We start from the raw sequence: 16,439 nt of genomic DNA, 5'->3' as shown, positions 1-16,439 counted from the left end.
AGATCCGCGTGGAAGGTTATGGAAAATGCATTACTCTGCAGGAGTTAAGGCTGCTAAAGCCTGTACTTTCCATTTGCTAGCTATACTATACACTGTATTTGCCAAATCTGGAGAGAAGTATAAAAAAAAACCCTCAAACAATATTTTTGCAACTTTAAGGGAGATGAAAGCTGACCAAGGCACCAGAAAGCTTTGTTTTGTTTTGGTGCTCGGCTCTAGTCTCAATGGCCCATCTGTTTCTGCTCCTACCCCTGATCTCATCTCCAGCCAACCCCTCCTACGTGCCCCCGCCTCAGTGCCAGCCCGGGGAGTTTGCCTGCAAGAACAACCGCTGCATCCAAGAGCGCTGGAAGTGTGACGGGGACAACGATTGTCTGGACAATAGTGATGAAGCCCCTGAGCTCTGCCGTAAGTGTGCCACGTCATTGTCATGGCTACACAGCAACACATGGATAAACAAAAAAAACTTTTTAAGGGTCTTTGCTAACACGAACTGACGGAGCGCAAACTACAGTTTCCAAGATTGTCTCTTTCCATGCAGCATAATGTGGCAGTAATTTCACTGGCCAGCTTTCTCCTCATCAGGCGATAGTGACAACCAGGGACTCATATTGGTCTTGGATGTTCTTCTCTTTTTTTTATACTTCATTTAACTTGAAATACTTAGAGGGTGTTCAAAACATTTAAAATAATAAAAAAAAAGATAAATAAAAGTCTTTTCTGTTTTCTTCCCTCAGACCAGCACACCTGCCCAGCTGACCGATTCAAATGCCAGAACAACCGCTGTATCCCCCTGCGATGGCTGTGTGATGGCGACAATGACTGCGGGAATGATGAAGATGAATCCAACACCACCTGCTCTGGTATGTACAAAGCTGGAGTTCTTTGTAGTTTAGAGAGCATTACAGTTTTTCATTCATCTTTTTCATTTGTAAGATACAAGATTTGATTGTATTAGCAGTGTTGCAGGTTGGGCAAATGAATATACAGTCTAATACTGTATGATTTTATGCATGATCTGCCACTAGGGTTTTAGTTGTTGGTGAGTATTTCAAACACATAGGGACACAAACACAAGAGGGATGGAGAACTATATGGGTGTCTTTACAGGAAATTATTATTATTAATAAGTAAAAAATATTAGTGAGAAAAAGTATCTATGTTGAGGATAAAAGAGAAATTAAAAATAAGGAAGCACTGGACTAAGGAAACTTTGGGCAGGCAGACAAGTTGCAAAGTAAAGCAGACATATTGGGAACAAGGTTCCCCGCGCGTCTACAAGCAATATACTGCTGAATCGGGGGCTTCTCAGTTTGAGGACGGCAAAAGCAAAGGAAAAACAGAGATTGGAGCAAATATAAACATATTGGGACCTGTTAGTTTTGAGTTAATTCAGTTATGATTAGTGCCGTGGATGCCAGTATGATTTTGCAAACAGTCCAGGAGGATGTATTGATCTACAGCACCAATGATAATGGGCTGAATCACAGCAGTGGTCCTTGGCTAACTGAGCTTGTTGCTTTTATAAATGCTGTCTCAAATAAATTAGGAGATAACAAATTGTCTTTAACTTAATTAAGATAAAGCGAGTGTGCTGTTTTGGGGTTACAGCTATTTTTAAGTACTTTTGTAGAAATGGAATATGGGAAATTAGGTTATAATTTTTGAGGATGTCTAACAGTTATGAGTTATTGCAAGCTTGGATGAACTGTTTTACACCTCGTTCCCCTGCCAGCTCGCACATGCCCACCAAACCAGTACCCTTGTGCCAGTGGGCGCTGCATCCCTATCTCCTGGACATGTGACCTAGATGACGACTGTGGAGACCGCTCAGATGAACCAGACTCCTGTGGTGAGTCTTAAATGCACCTTCATATTGTTGCTTTTTCTTGAATAGCACATGTTTTAGTTTGCTTATGATTTTGACATATCCTCTCTTGACCCCTCGTCAGCCTACCCAACCTGCTTCCCTCTGACCCAGTTCACCTGCGCCAATGGCCGCTGCATCAACATCAACTGGCGCTGCGACAACGGTAATCATCTTCGGAGACTTCTTTCACCTTTCCTTGAAGCTGTATTTTCAAACGATCCAATAACTGAAAACCTTGTATCTACCTTGTATGTATTGCTCATGTACAGACAATGACTGTGGGGATAACAGTGATGAAGCAGGCTGCAGCCATTCCTGCTCCAGTGTACAGTTTAAATGCAACAGTGGCCGCTGCATCCCAGAATACTGGACCTGTGACGGCGACAATGACTGTGGCGACTACAGTGACGAGACTCATGCCAACTGTACTAACCAGGGTAAGGAACAAATGATAGCACTGTTCTTTACGCCGTTGTTTGTGCTTTTGCCAGCTGTACCTGAGTCAAGCTCTCATCACACCATGTATTGCATTTCACTATGTTTACATGTTGCTGTTTGCAGTTGTAAAGAGGTTGTCACAATGAAGACGGGGTTGCCGCCCTCCTCCTCCCCGTTCCGTTTCCTCTGCTCTGCATGCCCCTGCCTGCCCTCTGGCTTCCACTTATCATTTACAGCAAATCCTCTCTGTTGCTCTGTTCAGGATGAGATTATGTTTTGTGGTTAGATAACAATTAAACCCTTTTATGGTCTTGTGCAAATGGCACAGATGTTTTGACTATGCTGCAGTGATTATGAATTTACATGTTCACAGTTGAAAATAGCTTGTGGCCATGTCTGATTTGGAACGCTGAGTTTTGCTGGTTAACCGCTCTTTGTAACGATGGCTGAGGCAGCATCATATCACAGTGTCGGGTCTGCCTAGAAACATACGCTTCTGTACACTGTGTGTGTGTTCTGACGCTGTATGTACTGTTTGATCCATGCAGAAACGCAGCCAACTGCTGTCAAGTCCCAGCATGCAAAAATGGGTCCCAGCGTGACCTGTTGGTCTAATGAGCAATCTGTGCTCTTGTGTGTGTGTGTGTGTGTGTCTGTCTGTCTGTCTGTCTGTCTGTGTGTGTTTGTGGGCTCTCTTGGCCTGCCGTCTGGAAGTCATTAGCTGAAATAAAAATGCAATACTATTGCCTTCCCCTCCTGTATATTGTAGTCCTGCGCTGAAAGGTCCCCGGCCCATTTCCTGCTTTAGTTGTGCCAAGAGCTGACCTTTGCCATGAGGGGATGTCATTGTGCCACCTTCTCACTGTGATATCAGTCAGTGAGCCGTGTGTGTCATTGTTGTTTGACTTGGCTCAGTGTCAGGTTGTTAACCCAATGTCCCAGCATACCTACACATTAATTAATGACTAGAATAGCCTATTCTTTCTCTTCTCAGTGTTTTGTCAAGTGTGTGTGGGCTGTGCGAGTGTTGTTTGCTGGTTGTGATTCCAGTCCAGTTATTTTTCAGATGCTGACTTCTACCGTTATGTTATTGCTTCTTTGACATTGGATAAACACACTCTATCTTTTTTTTTTGTTGCCTGACTGTCACACTTTGTCTTGCTGTTTTCTCTCCAGCTACCCGTCCTCCAGGCGGCTGCCATGTAGATGAGTTCCAGTGTCGGATGGACGGCCTGTGCATTCCAATGCGCTGGCGCTGCGACGGAGACACAGACTGTATGGACCTGAGTGATGAGAGCAACTGCGAGGGTGTGACCCATATGTGTGACCCAGCAGTCAAGTTTAGCTGCAGGGACTCTGGTGAGGATGCTATCAGCTGGCTTAAGTACCAGAGGTTAAGGGTGATGGACCTTTTTGACAATGTCAGTTAAAGATGCAATGTTGGTGTGTTCGTACAAATAGGATTTGATTCTCTGAGATGAGGACAAATAAATGAAATTTATTTGCACGTCTGTCATGCGGTGGCTGCTCTTTGTGGCTAATTTAATTTATGGCAAACTGGATACAAAGAAGAAAGTTATTACCGTTGCCTCTCATTCGGCTCGTTGATACTTTCCATTCCCTCAAAGGTCAGCACTGTTAAGATGATTTGTGATTGGTCAGCGGCTCCAATTTGCACGTCAGTTCACCAAAAGTTGAATTCACTTAAAAATAAAATTGATTCATTTTGGTCCGAACTTTTGTTGTAAAAATGCTGGCGTGAACAAGCCCTAAAACATGTTTATAACCGATCTCTTTGCAAACAGCATGAGCTGAAAATGGATATTTTGTGGTTTGACAGCTCGCTGCATCAGCAAGGCCTGGGTTTGTGATGGCGACAGTGACTGTGAGGACAACTCGGATGAGGACAACTGTGAGGCGTTGGTGTGCAAGTTGTCTCACCACATGTGTGCTACCAATGACTCCATCTGTCTGCCTGCTGAGAAGCTGTGTGATGGCACTGACGATTGTCCGGATGGCTCTGACGAGAAACTTTGTGGTAAAACATTCTTTACACACAAACCACAACATGAAAATATATTCAGTACCTGGTTCTTTTGTCCCGTGCCTTCCATATTGATATTAAAAACACTACATACAACTCTCCTGACATGGATACATTCCAACCCTTTAATCTCTGTTTGTTGCCTGCAGACTTGTGTTCATTGGACAACGGTGGATGTAGCCACAACTGCAGCATCATTCCTGGGGAGGGCTTCATGTGTTCTTGTCCCCTGGGCATGGAGCTGGGAGCCGACAACAAGACCTGCCAAATCCAAAGCTTCTGTGCCAAACACCTCAAGTGTAGCCAGAAGTGCGAGCAGGAGAAATCCAGCGTCAAGTGCTCCTGCTATGAGGGCTGGGAGCTGGAGTCTGACATGGAGAGCTGCAAAAGCACTGGTATGGAAAAACAGGGCCTTTTTTGGCTTCATTTACTCCAACAAACTGAAGAATTCCTTTTTGGCTTCAGATTGAGAGCAAAAGTATTTTCTTTGTTCTGAAGAAGCTCTGCAATACTGATTATAGTGTATGTATATACAGTATTTAATGCATCATAGGGTAGAACATTTTTTTTCCCGAAAGTGCGCAGCAAACCCCCTCAGTTTTTTTCTTCGAAAGGAAGAGATGGAGGGGAGACATTGCAGAGACAGCTGTCGCAGGATTTGATCCAACAACAACAAGGGGTTTTGTGAATCTGGAATTTACTTTGTTGAGAGACTAACACTTTCCCGGGTACAACTTCTTTCCCTTCAGATCCCTTCAAGCCTTTCATCATCTTCTCCAACCGTCATGAGATCAGAAGGATTGAGCTTCACAAGGGGGAGTTCAGTGTGCTGGTACCAGGCCTGAGGAACACCATCGCCTTGGACTTTCACCTCAACGAGAGCACCCTGTACTGGACTGATGTTGTCGAGGACAAGATCTACCGTGGGAAACTGTCTGAAAATGGAGGTGAGGCAGCCAGTTAGATACAGCGGTTGGTAATTTTAGGTTATGCAGAAAGAAAGATGAGGTGGTGGAATGAAGAGCCATGTAGAACAGTCTTAGTAGTAAGTTCATTGTCTGTGTCATCTTTTTGTAAGTAAAATGAAAATAGTAAAGTGGATTGTTCCTTCTGAGATAGCAAATCATATTTGTGCTTTTGACTGAGCAGTTGTGGGAAATGAACTTCCGCTGAGCAAATTCACCATCATTTCTCAGAGCCAAATGTTTTTTAAAAGAGTCTGTGGCCAGCAGTGGAGGTCTGTGACCCTGAATAAATCTCCAAGGTCATGGTCGGCCTTTCTTGCTCCAAAACCCCAGGTCTCCTTGCCAATCAAGGTTGTGTTCCCAGCACAGCACTTAGGGGGCACACGGAAGGCTTTGTCTCTTCCCATTTGTCTCAGTACTCGCTGTGCGTGACTGCAGCCAGAACACTGATGTAGCGTAGGAGGCACAACACACTGCAGTTCCAGTTCCCAGCCCTCCAACTTCACCATTAAAATAGGGCTCCTGAGCAGAGACATTGTGACCAACTCATAGTTCAGCTCCTGCTGCTTGTTATTGAAGCCATTTCAGAATCTCTAAAGTTGTTGGCATACTACCCACACACACACACACACACACACACACACACACACACACACACACACACACAGAAAGGCAGCCATAACTCCAGCATTCCTTTAAGCAAACTGTGAAGAAGGCCCATCCCTCTCCCGCTAATTACTACTGGAAGGCCTTATGAAGAACTTGTCTGATCGTTCTCACTCAGCCAGCGATGATCACACATTTTGGTTTGCACTTAGTCTGTGCGAGAGCCCGTTGTTTCTGGGAAATCATAAAAAGAGTGGGAGATCTGGTGTTGGATGTTTGTTTTCTTAGAAGTGGGGCAGTGGGGTTGGGAAGATAGCGCTGGTCGAAGCCACGCTGACAGACGCAGCAGCGGTGCATGCCGTTCACAGACAGATTCCATAAGAGTAAAGAATTCTAAACAATTCCTTGTTTGTTAGGGTTTTTTTTGCAATGAACCATATGTGCTGGCTGGAGATTTGCTCTCCTTGGTGAATATGACATGAGCCAAGCCAATTATACTAAATTAGCTGAATTACAACTGCTATTTATCTATTTTTTCAGCTTGCTATTCAGTTGTCAAATGCATGATTTGCTCTTCCTGAGGTTTCTTCCATTTTCTCCCTGCTTAAAGTTTTTTTTGGGGAGTTTTTCCTCATTGAAATTGAGGGTCTAAGGACAGAGGGTGTTGGATGCTGTACAGATTGTAAAGCCCCTAGAGGCAAATTGTGGGCTATATAAATAAAACTGACTTGACTTGACATGATAAAGAACCAAACACCATCCTAAGTCCCTCTTTCTCTGTGTGTTCCATTCAGCCTTGACCAGTTTTGAGGTGGTGATCCAGTATGGACTGGCCACTCCAGAGGGCCTGGCTGTGGACTGGATAGCAGGAAACATCTACTGGGTGGAGAGCAATCTGGACCAGATAGAGGTGGCAAAACTGGATGGGACCATGAGAACAACCCTGCTTGCTGGGGAGGTGGAGCACCCGAGGGCCATCGCTCTAGACCCTCGAGATGGGTAAGAAGCAGAGAACTAGGGATTCTGAATTTGTAATTTTGTTCTCATGTGACGATACTGTACACATCTGTGAAAATCCCTCCTCTCATTGATTTATTGTCCGTCTGCAGTATTCTATTTTGGACAGACTGGGATGCCAGTCTTCCCAGGATTGAGGCAGCATCTATGAGTGGTGAAGGGAGACGCACCATCCACAGGGAAACAGGCAGTGGTGGCTGGCCCAACGGACTCACTGTGGACTACATGGAAAGACGCATTGTCTGGATTGATGCCAGGTAGCATTTGCCACTAGTCTGAATATACAGAGTGCTCTCATTGCACTGCATCCACCCACCCACTCATTACATCACCCACTTGCTCAGTCTTTTTTCTCTTTGCTTTCCATTATTACATTTTTAATAAACATGCAGATGTGCTTTGCTTATGTAAAACTACATACAGATCACAGACTCATCTTGTAATATGAGCAACATGCTTAAGCTGATGCACATGTTATCCCTGTTATGTAAAGTATACATCTCTGCATTAATGCTTCTCCAGGTCTGATGCTATCTACTCTGCTATGTACGACGGTTCTGGGCTGATTGAAGTGTTACGGGGCCATGAGTATTTGTCCCACCCCTTTGCTGTCACCATGTATGGAGGAGAGGTCTACTGGACTGACTGGAGGACTAACACTCTGGCCAAAGCTAACAAATGGACAGGACACAAGGTCACCGTAGTCCAGCGCACCAACACGCAGCCCTTTGACTTGCAGGTCTATCACCCATCCAGACAACCCCAGGGTAAGTTGCACACCAGGTCCAAATGTGTTAACAGTCAGAGAGAGACGCACACTCGCAGAGAGAGAGCCCCCATATCTCAGATTCACCCCTGCCTGTCAGCATGGCTGACTGATTTTGGCCTCAACTCAAAGAAAAACGGTGACGAGCTTGTAGTTCATTGCTGACTGAATGTTGATTCACGACTCCTATTCCCCAAAGACAGCTGACCTTTTAAAGCTGTGAGACGTGTTGTCTCCTCACACCGGCAGCAATTTGGACACCTCCTGCTGCCTCGTTGATCAAAAAGTCACCTCCCTGTTTGGCATTTCCCACCAACTGGGTAGGAAATAAAACCCTCCTCCTCCGACGTAAATGTCATGTGTTGATACACACATGATTGACAAGATGACAAAAACAATGTCAAAACTGTTTTGCAGTATTTTGTCTTGTTGAACTGTCACCTTGGTGTTTAGTGGCCAATGGCTATGTGATCCCAAGGGTGTGTGGGCAGTAGAGAGAGACGCTGGGTGCTGTGTTTGGAGGCAGCAAAAGAGAGATCTCACAGAATTGTTGATTGGCAGCTGCAACCATTGCCCATGACAGTGATGAGGCAACAAGCTGTGTTGAGTCTTTTTCTGCGCTCTCACTTTCCTTGAGGGTGCATTGATGGAGAGGTCCATTACACTCAGATACTGGATGCTCTGGAAATGGCATTTCACATTAAAGTTGGCGCTTTTTGTAAATTTTGTATAGATGCTTTGTGAAAATTTATATACACAGCAATCTGTAGAACATATTATGAGCCTTTAAAGGAAATACCTCCCCTATCTGTGTGTCTGTGACATACCACATCGTCTTTTTGTGTCTTTCACCGCATTTCTTCTCTGACTTTTATCTTTCTTTCAGCTCCTAACCCGTGTGCCACCAGTGATGGCAGAGGCCCTTGCTCCCACCTCTGTCTCATCAACTTCAACCAGACCTTCTCCTGTGCCTGCCCTCACCTCATGAAGCTGCAGCCTGACAAACGCACCTGCAAAGGTAAGGACACATACTATTACTCACACACACACACACACAAACACATGCATCTACACACTTTTTCCTCTACAAACAAAGCTGTCATTTATAATCCATGTCATCATGGGGCAAGAGACAGGCTGTTTGTTTGCAGGAATCTTTTCTCACGACTGTCATGAGTGCTACGGTGCACTCAGCTCCTGAACGGGACGTCAACGTCATTAGCTGTCATCTCTTATGACAGAAGATCTGATTACATCTCCTCTGTTTGTGCCACACGGCCTTCTTCGCTCTCATTTCCAATTCATTTCATATAAAAGCCTGTCACAAGTGATCTGCTGAGGTCTTCATTTATCGCTATGTGATTTCATGAGTGGGCTTCATGATGGTTTTGAGGGGTAGCTGCAGGAATTTGTGTGCATGTGTGTCTGTCAAAATGCTAAGCATTCTGCAGAACAATCCTCATCTCAGCCGGGTAGATTTAAGGATAATTGGATTAGAGGCTGTCTGATGCATTCCCCATTAACACAGGAATTGTCAGGGAGCAGAGCAGAGCCTCAGCCAAACTCTGAACTCGGACACATTCAGCACTTAAACAGAGTTAAAGCTATTTGAGTTTTTTTGTTGTCACCACCTCCCATCACCCTGGAGGTAATCGAGCCTTGACAAGGGCAACATGTTACTGATTGGTCAGTTTGAGCCTCTTAAGCGTCTGTCTCCTGTGATCCAGCTGGCCCTTTGATTGTGTGGCTAGTACACTGAGAGGAAGCCTGAACATAACTTAACTTTTAATCACAATGTACTACAATAAGAATATACCGTAGATGGCTCTCACTAGGCACATACATTTACTACTATTACTACTATTACTGCACAACCTCAGTATTATGTTTCATATTATATTTTATTTTATTTTGTTGTCTTGTCTTAGATTCCCTTTTTCTCATTTCTCATTTTACTTTATAAAGAAGTCTTTGTTGCTAACATTGGAAGTGCACCTGTGAAAAACTAATAATGTCAAGTTAAGCAAGTTAGAAGAGCTGCCTCACTTATTCTGTGTGCGTTTGTTCTTCCTTTTTCTTTTCGTCCTTCCCTTCATTTGTAGATAACTTAGAAATAATTTATATAAATGCAATAGAAAATATTTCTTATTCTCAGTGTTTTTTATTTTTTCCTAGAGTCCCGCAAGTTCCTTCTTTACGCTCGTCAGATCGAGATTCGGGGTGTAGACATTGACAACCCCTACTACAACTACATCATCTCCTTCACCGTGCCGGACATAGACAATGTGACAGTGGTGGACTATGACGCTGTGGAGCATCGCATCTACTGGTCAGATGTCCGAACGCAGACGATCAAGAGAGCTTTTATTAACGGCACAGGGGTGGAGACTGTTGTGTCTGCTGGTAAGAACGATTACAGGAATATCTGCCCATTTCTTTATTGTATTTGTTTTTATTGCAGTCTATAGTTAAAACTTTCTGTATCTGTCTTAAAAATTAGTTTAAACCCTGACATTTTCCATTGTGGTTCTAACATTTCGCAGACCTTCCTAACGCTCACGGGCTGGCAGTAGACTGGGTGTCCAGAAACCTCTTCTGGACCAGCTATGATGCCAATAAGAAGCAGATCAATGTGGCCAGACTGGATGGATCTTTCAAGAACGCTGTCATCCAGGGCTTAGACAAGCCCCACTGTCTGGTGGTGCATCCTCTACTGGGGTGGGTCTTCTCTCCAGTTAGTTACACCTGAATTTAGATGTGAATTCTCTCTATGCTCTCTTTGCTTAACACTCAATGACCAAGTCTCTATTAACTGATATGATGATGCAATTTTCCTTTTAGTTTTTGAGGATTTTATTCATAATGCCATACATTCAAGAGAATTTGCTGCCTCAGCTGCATTACAACAATACACTTTGGTGAAGGTTTTTGAGGTGCAGCTGTCGTTCTCTGGCTGCTTCTTCTTCCTTAGTTTACTAGTTTTTCCTCATTTGATGCTCTTGTTGTGTATTCTGCTTTAATGTGTCTTTGGTAGAGGTATTGCTCTTCTCCATTAAAAGCAATTTCAGCTCCTCTCCATGTGCCATAACATTCATGTCCCTCCTCAGGAAGCTGTACTGGACTGATGGTGACAACGTAAGCATGGCTAACATGGATGGTAGCAACCACACCACACTTTTCATCAATCAGAAAGGACCAGTAGGTGAGCAGATGTAATCCTTACTGCCAAAAGTAACTGACTGTGAAATAATCTTGAATCTCTATGTGACTCTGCAGGGTGGAAGCACAGATTAAGCATGTTAGTGTAAGAGATGTATATGTGTAATAGCGTCACTATTCTTTCCACTCAGGCCTCTCTATTGACTATGAAAAAGAGCAGCTTTACTGGATCAGCTCAGGAAACAGCACCATTAACCGCTGTCAGCTGGATGGAACTAAATTGGAGATCCTGGAAGGTGTTAAAGGCAAACTTACCAAGGCTACTGCACTGGCTATTATGGGTAAGATGGAAAAGATGATACTTCAAATGTATCGTCTATCCTCTGATCTGAAAGTGGATAGTTATATCATATTACTAGCCCATGTTAAAGGGATAACATACAAAGATATGAATCAATTTCCCTCACTGTAGGAGACAAGCTGTGGTGGGCCGACCAGGGAACTGACCAGATAGGAACGTGTGACAAGAAGGATGGAGGAAACTGGAAGGTTTTGCGAAATAACACCTCCCCTATGATGCACATGAGGATCTATGATGAGGAGGTGCAGAAAGGTAAGAAATATTGCTTGAAGAAAGATGGTACTGCTCATGATTTTTGTCAGTAATGAGTCAAAAGTAATTCCGTATCATTTGGAAGAGTTGGAAAGCCAATTTAGATTAAATTCACTTGAGTTTCATGTTCTGAAGTGGATGTTAAACTCACCAAATTATTGCTCCATTTAGCGTAAAAAAAAGTCTTCACTCCTCACTGATCTTCTCCTTTTCCTTTAGCGGGTATCAACCTGTGCAGTAATAACAATGGCGACTGCTCCCAGCTGTGTCTGCCCACCTCACCAACAACCAGGGCCTGCATGTGTACTGCTGGATACAGCCTCAAGACAGGACAGCAGTCCTGTGAAGGTAAGACCGCTTCACAGCTGCGGTCACACATACACTAGGAATGCAGTGTGTGCTAAAAACAAAAATGTATTGTACTGTCTTTGAGCAGGTATGGGCTCTTTCCTGCTTTACTCTGTTCATGAGGGAATTAGAGGAATTCCACTCGACCCGGTCGACAAATCTGACGCCTTGGTGCCAGTGTCTGGCACCTCTCTGGCCGTCGGCATCGACTTCCACGCTGGTGAGTGACACTGAGGGACATCAGTAACTAGATGGCCTTGCTTGAGAGACATTTCAAAGCTGTCATTATTTCAGTGATGTGAGTGTTTATAGGATGACACAAAAGGCCTCTTTGTTTTCAGAGAATGACACCATCTACTGGGTGGACATGGGCCTGAGCACCATCAGCAGAGCTAAGAGAGACCAGACTTGGAGAGAAGATGTGGTCACCAACGGCATTGGCAGGGTGGAGGGCATCACCGTTGACTGGATAGCAGGTCTACTTATTACCTGTATTAAAAACCATAATTTAAATCCTATTTTAATTTGCTTGAGCATACTACACAGTTGCACAAGCACAGATTAAGGACCACATAGCTGATTTGCATCTCTGTTCTTCTATAGGAAATATTTACTGGACTGACCAGGGCTTTGATGTGATTGAGGTGGCCAGGCTGAATGGCTCCTTCCGCTATGTAGTCATTTCCCAGGGCCTGGACAAGCCCAGAGCCATCACTGTCCACCCAGTTAAAGGGTAAGGCTCCCTGCCAACTGTTTAATTCTCCCTTCTGTAATACTGTTGCTTTTAGGTACTTGCAATGTAGTTTCAACCGTGCCTTTTCTAAAATGCACTTTTTAATCATCATGTGTGCAGGTATCTGTTCTGGACTGAGTGGGGTCAATACCCTCGTATTGAGCGCTCTAGGTTGGATGGCACCCAAAGGTTGGTCCTGGTCAATGTGAGCATCAGTTGGCCCAACGGAATCTCCGTCGACTACGAGGTGGGGACCTCAGCTGATGTCATAGCACTTCATAAACACATTTGTCATTATTAATACAGTGTCTAGTTTGAACGAATATACTGTGACTTTTCCAAAGACTGGATCATTGGTCAGCTCTTCTTTTATGCCACGAGAATTATCCATGATTTATATATATATATATATACACCCACACACACACACACACACACACACACACACACACACACACACACACACACAAGCTAAAAGGGGCATTAGAATGATTTCTGTGTATGTGTTTACTAATTAACAATGTACCAGCAATGTGTGTCCCTAATACCTTTTTGGTTTAATATTCACATGGAAACTGTGACCTTCCCTAAATAATCAATGCTATTTTATTTCTGCCTTGTCTCTGCAGGAGGGTCTGCTGTATTGGTGCGATGCCAGGACAGACAAGATTGAGCGTATCAACCTGGAGACTGGAGAGAACAGGGAGCTGGTGCTGGCCAACAACAACATGGACATGTTTGCTGTGTCTGTTTTTGAGGAATACATCTATTGGAGTGACAGGTCAGTTCAGTAGTTAATTAGTAGTTAAGTGTTGAACCATCTTTGTATATTGGTCTATTATCTAGTAATTCTTGTTAATGCATGACAGCTTTTGAATCATGTGGAAGATTTCATATTGTATCATGCTGTTAAGTGACTCAGTTTTGTTGTCTTTTGTTTAGGACTCATGCCAATGGCTCCATTAAGAGAGGCAGCAAAGACAATGCTACAGATGCTGTGCAGCTCAGGACTGGCATTGGTGTACAGCTGAAAGACATCAAGGTTTTCAACAGGGCCAGGCAGCAAGGTAGGAACACACACAAAAACATACACATTTTTAAACTTGACCACAAACTAAAAATTTGCTATGAAGTCTAGCAAAAATGTCCTCACAAGAAGAGTGGGCTCCCTTGAGTTGGTTCTCACAAGTATACAAAAACAAGCCCTCACACACACAATGATAAAAACTTTTACCACCCAACTTAATCAACACCCCCCAGGAATTGATGAAAATGCTGTGTTTAACCAGGCTCATTATTTGTTTAACAACACACCTCATAAATGTGTCACTCTCTCCCCAGGCACCAACGTCTGCAAAGACAACAACGGCGGCTGTGAACAGCTGTGTCTTTTCCGTGGTAACGCGGAGCGCACCTGTGCCTGTGCTCACGGCATGCTGGCAGAGGACAACCGCGGTTGCCGCGACTATGACGGATACCTGTTGTACTCGGAGCGTACCATACTGAAGAGCATCCACCTGTCCGATGAGACTAACCTCAATGCGCCAATAAAGCCGTTTGAAGACCCTGACCACATGAAGAATGTCATCGCCCTCAGTTATGACTATCATGGCGGGGGAGGGAAGGGAGCCAACCGCATCTTCTTCAGCGACATCCACTTTGGAAACATCCAGCAGATCAACGATGATGGCACAGACCGCAAGATTGTGGTGGACAGTAAGTATGGTCATCAATCACATGCCATTTTTTTCAACACCTCAGCAAAGTTCTCAAAATCAGTCAAAATTCTGCAAAGCATTACTTCACCTAAACCTTTCCCTCCTCTCTGTCTGTCTATATATAGTTCAGCTGTGTTGCCTTGTGGAACCGTTTCTTTTATCCTGCCCATTAATAATTGAATTTTGTCCCTCGTCTCCTCGACACTGTAAACAGCCATCATCGCGCATTTTGACAACACAAGCACCCAGGAGGATTCCCTGTAATGTACACACAGCTGCAGCTTCTCAACTAGAGGAGATTGACATCACTTAGGGCTGCCACTTGAAGAAGACACAGTTGCACACACTGTGCCTTTTGCTTGTTTCAACACTGAAGTGTCTTTTAAATCCCACTCTTTAAATGATTCAAGAGTAGGTTGTTGAACTCCATCTAGAAAAGCATCACATTTAAAAGCCCTGGACCAAAGCTGTTCTTAGCAAGCAATATTCAAAACATTATTTGATAGGAAAGACAGAAAAACAAGTACAGTGCATGGGGTTAGTGTGTTTATTGATGTTGCATTTTGGACAGATTGTGAAAATGATGGCTGGTTTCTCCACATTAGTCTTTCATCCACCAAATTCAGAATGTATTCGAGTTGAAGGAGAATTTAATACAGCGGAGGTTAGAGGAGTTTGTTAGTTCCAGATAAGACTTGGCAATAAATACAGATAATCATATATCAACTTTTAGTAGAATCATAAAGTGATGATATGCTCATATTATGTCACTGTCTTAACACGTTCTGTTGACCAAATTAATAATATAATAATGAATCCAAGGAAATTGAATTTAAAAATGACAGACATGAGTAGGGAGGTTTTTAGTTCACAGTTTTACCTAATTTGATAAATAACAATGAAATGAAGTTCATTGCATTTAACGTCACTAGTGCTGCTTATGTAATGTTGCATACATTTCCATATAGCTATATATACATATATATTATTTCTATATTAATATCATGATATTTCTTGAACCCATATTGCCTAGCCCGAGCTCCAGGATTAAATGAATAATGAGGTACTCAGGCAGTGTTTTCTTTTTGGCTAAAGAGTCAGTTTTGGCCTCTTTCTGAGGTTGTGTCCAGCTCAAACGGCTGTACTATGTCCCTGCCCATCACATGAGGGCAACCAATCGGACAGCTTTTGCACCATGCCCAGCGTTCTCTCCCCAGCTCTAGTAAGTCTCGTCTAAACTTCTGAGACATTAAGCCATACAGTACAGGGTTTACCACTGCTACTGATGATGCCAACAGTCTGGCCAGGATGGCAATGGTTTTGTAGCCAGGGTAGCCTGTTATGGTTCCTCCAATGAAGGAGAACATGAGGGCATAGGAGGGCAGCCAGAGGAGAGTGAAGACCAAGACCAGGAGAGCTGAGGTATGAGTAACCTGACTCTGGTAGCGCTCGAGCTGGGGAGCGTTCCCCAGCAGCCGTGCGTGTCGAAGAAAACAGTAGATCTTGGCGTACATCAATACAATGATGCCCAGTGGTAGAGCGAAGCCGAACAGGAAGAGGGCGATGCTGTAGACTAGCTGGCTGAAGTCAGACAGGAAGGCGAAGCAGTACGCGGCGCTGGATGCAGTGACTGTGCGGAAGGCAAACTGCGGCGCTGCCAAGGCCGAGGCAGGGACCCAGAGCAGAGCTACTGTCAGCTTTATGCGTCGGTTCATTCTCGAACGGTACGCCCAGGTGGGGTGTACCACCGTCAGGTAACGTGTCACAGCCAAAGCAGCCAGGGTGAAGGCCGAAGCAGCCGAGCAGGCCACACCAAGGAAGCTGATGGCCTTGCACAGGAAGCTGCCAAAAGGCCAGAAGCCCAGGGTGATGGCAGAGGTGTGGAAAGGCAGGCAGAGCAGCAGCAGCAGGTCAGCAGCGCTCAGAGCCAGCAGCAGGGTGTCTGTACCATGCGGGGGTTGACTTTCTTTTCTCCTCCTGCCAGTAAGAATGGTGATGACCAGGGTTTGGCCCACCAGGCCAGTCACCAGAATTAGCCCGTCCAGGATGGGCACCAAGGCCTTAATCAAAGTCTCATCTGCCCTGTTCATTTGGCCAAGGCTGCTGCTGTTTACTTGCTGCCCCAAAGTCTCCATGCATTCACAATAAAAGTCTGTTGAGTA

At 44.3% G+C, this 16,439-nt stretch overlaps 2 protein-coding genes across 2 annotated transcripts in view; one reads left to right on the top strand and one right to left on the bottom strand.

Annotated features, from left to right (window-relative positions):
- lrp1ab (low density lipoprotein receptor-related protein 1Ab) overlaps positions 1 to 16,439 on the top strand; it is an 81,392-nt gene that overhangs the window by 42,669 nt on the left and 22,284 nt on the right. The window contains exons 16-41 of the mRNA XM_070910272.1: positions 268 to 408; positions 738 to 863; positions 1,736 to 1,852; positions 1,953 to 2,033; positions 2,140 to 2,307; positions 3,485 to 3,667; positions 4,149 to 4,346; positions 4,502 to 4,747; positions 5,102 to 5,299; positions 6,718 to 6,922; positions 7,033 to 7,197; positions 7,463 to 7,707; positions 8,593 to 8,724; positions 9,882 to 10,109; positions 10,250 to 10,424; positions 10,814 to 10,908; positions 11,057 to 11,206; positions 11,338 to 11,478; positions 11,698 to 11,826; positions 11,915 to 12,046; positions 12,168 to 12,302; positions 12,430 to 12,559; positions 12,680 to 12,806; positions 13,189 to 13,340; positions 13,502 to 13,626; positions 13,901 to 14,275. Of these exons, the coding sequence (XP_070766373.1) occupies positions 268 to 408; positions 738 to 863; positions 1,736 to 1,852; positions 1,953 to 2,033; positions 2,140 to 2,307; positions 3,485 to 3,667; positions 4,149 to 4,346; positions 4,502 to 4,747; positions 5,102 to 5,299; positions 6,718 to 6,922; positions 7,033 to 7,197; positions 7,463 to 7,707; positions 8,593 to 8,724; positions 9,882 to 10,109; positions 10,250 to 10,424; positions 10,814 to 10,908; positions 11,057 to 11,206; positions 11,338 to 11,478; positions 11,698 to 11,826; positions 11,915 to 12,046; positions 12,168 to 12,302; positions 12,430 to 12,559; positions 12,680 to 12,806; positions 13,189 to 13,340; positions 13,502 to 13,626; positions 13,901 to 14,275 (4,299 nt within the window). The remainder of the gene's footprint in view (positions 1 to 267; positions 409 to 737; positions 864 to 1,735; positions 1,853 to 1,952; positions 2,034 to 2,139; positions 2,308 to 3,484; positions 3,668 to 4,148; positions 4,347 to 4,501; positions 4,748 to 5,101; positions 5,300 to 6,717; positions 6,923 to 7,032; positions 7,198 to 7,462; positions 7,708 to 8,592; positions 8,725 to 9,881; positions 10,110 to 10,249; positions 10,425 to 10,813; positions 10,909 to 11,056; positions 11,207 to 11,337; positions 11,479 to 11,697; positions 11,827 to 11,914; positions 12,047 to 12,167; positions 12,303 to 12,429; positions 12,560 to 12,679; positions 12,807 to 13,188; positions 13,341 to 13,501; positions 13,627 to 13,900; positions 14,276 to 16,439) is intronic.
- Positions 15,375 to 16,424, bottom strand: LOC139288840 (galanin receptor type 1). Its single transcript, XM_070910274.1, has one exon. It carries the CDS (start codon positions 16,410 to 16,412, stop codon positions 15,375 to 15,377), a length of 1,038 nt encoding a protein of 345 aa, XP_070766375.1. The 5' UTR covers positions 16,413 to 16,424.

This window comes from Enoplosus armatus, chromosome 8 (assembly GCF_043641665.1).
Source record: "Enoplosus armatus isolate fEnoArm2 chromosome 8, fEnoArm2.hap1, whole genome shotgun sequence".
NCBI lineage: Eukaryota > Metazoa > Chordata > Actinopteri > Centrarchiformes > Enoplosidae > Enoplosus > Enoplosus armatus.
Note: the sequence above shows the minus strand (reverse complement) of the source record. Positions and strands in the feature narration are given on the sequence as shown.

Excerpts from the sequence above, each read along its gene's own strand:
- LOC139288840 (XM_070910274.1), bottom strand. The coding sequence starts at position 16,412 with ATGGAGACTTTGGGGCAGCAAGTAAACAGCAGCAGCCTTGGCCAAATG.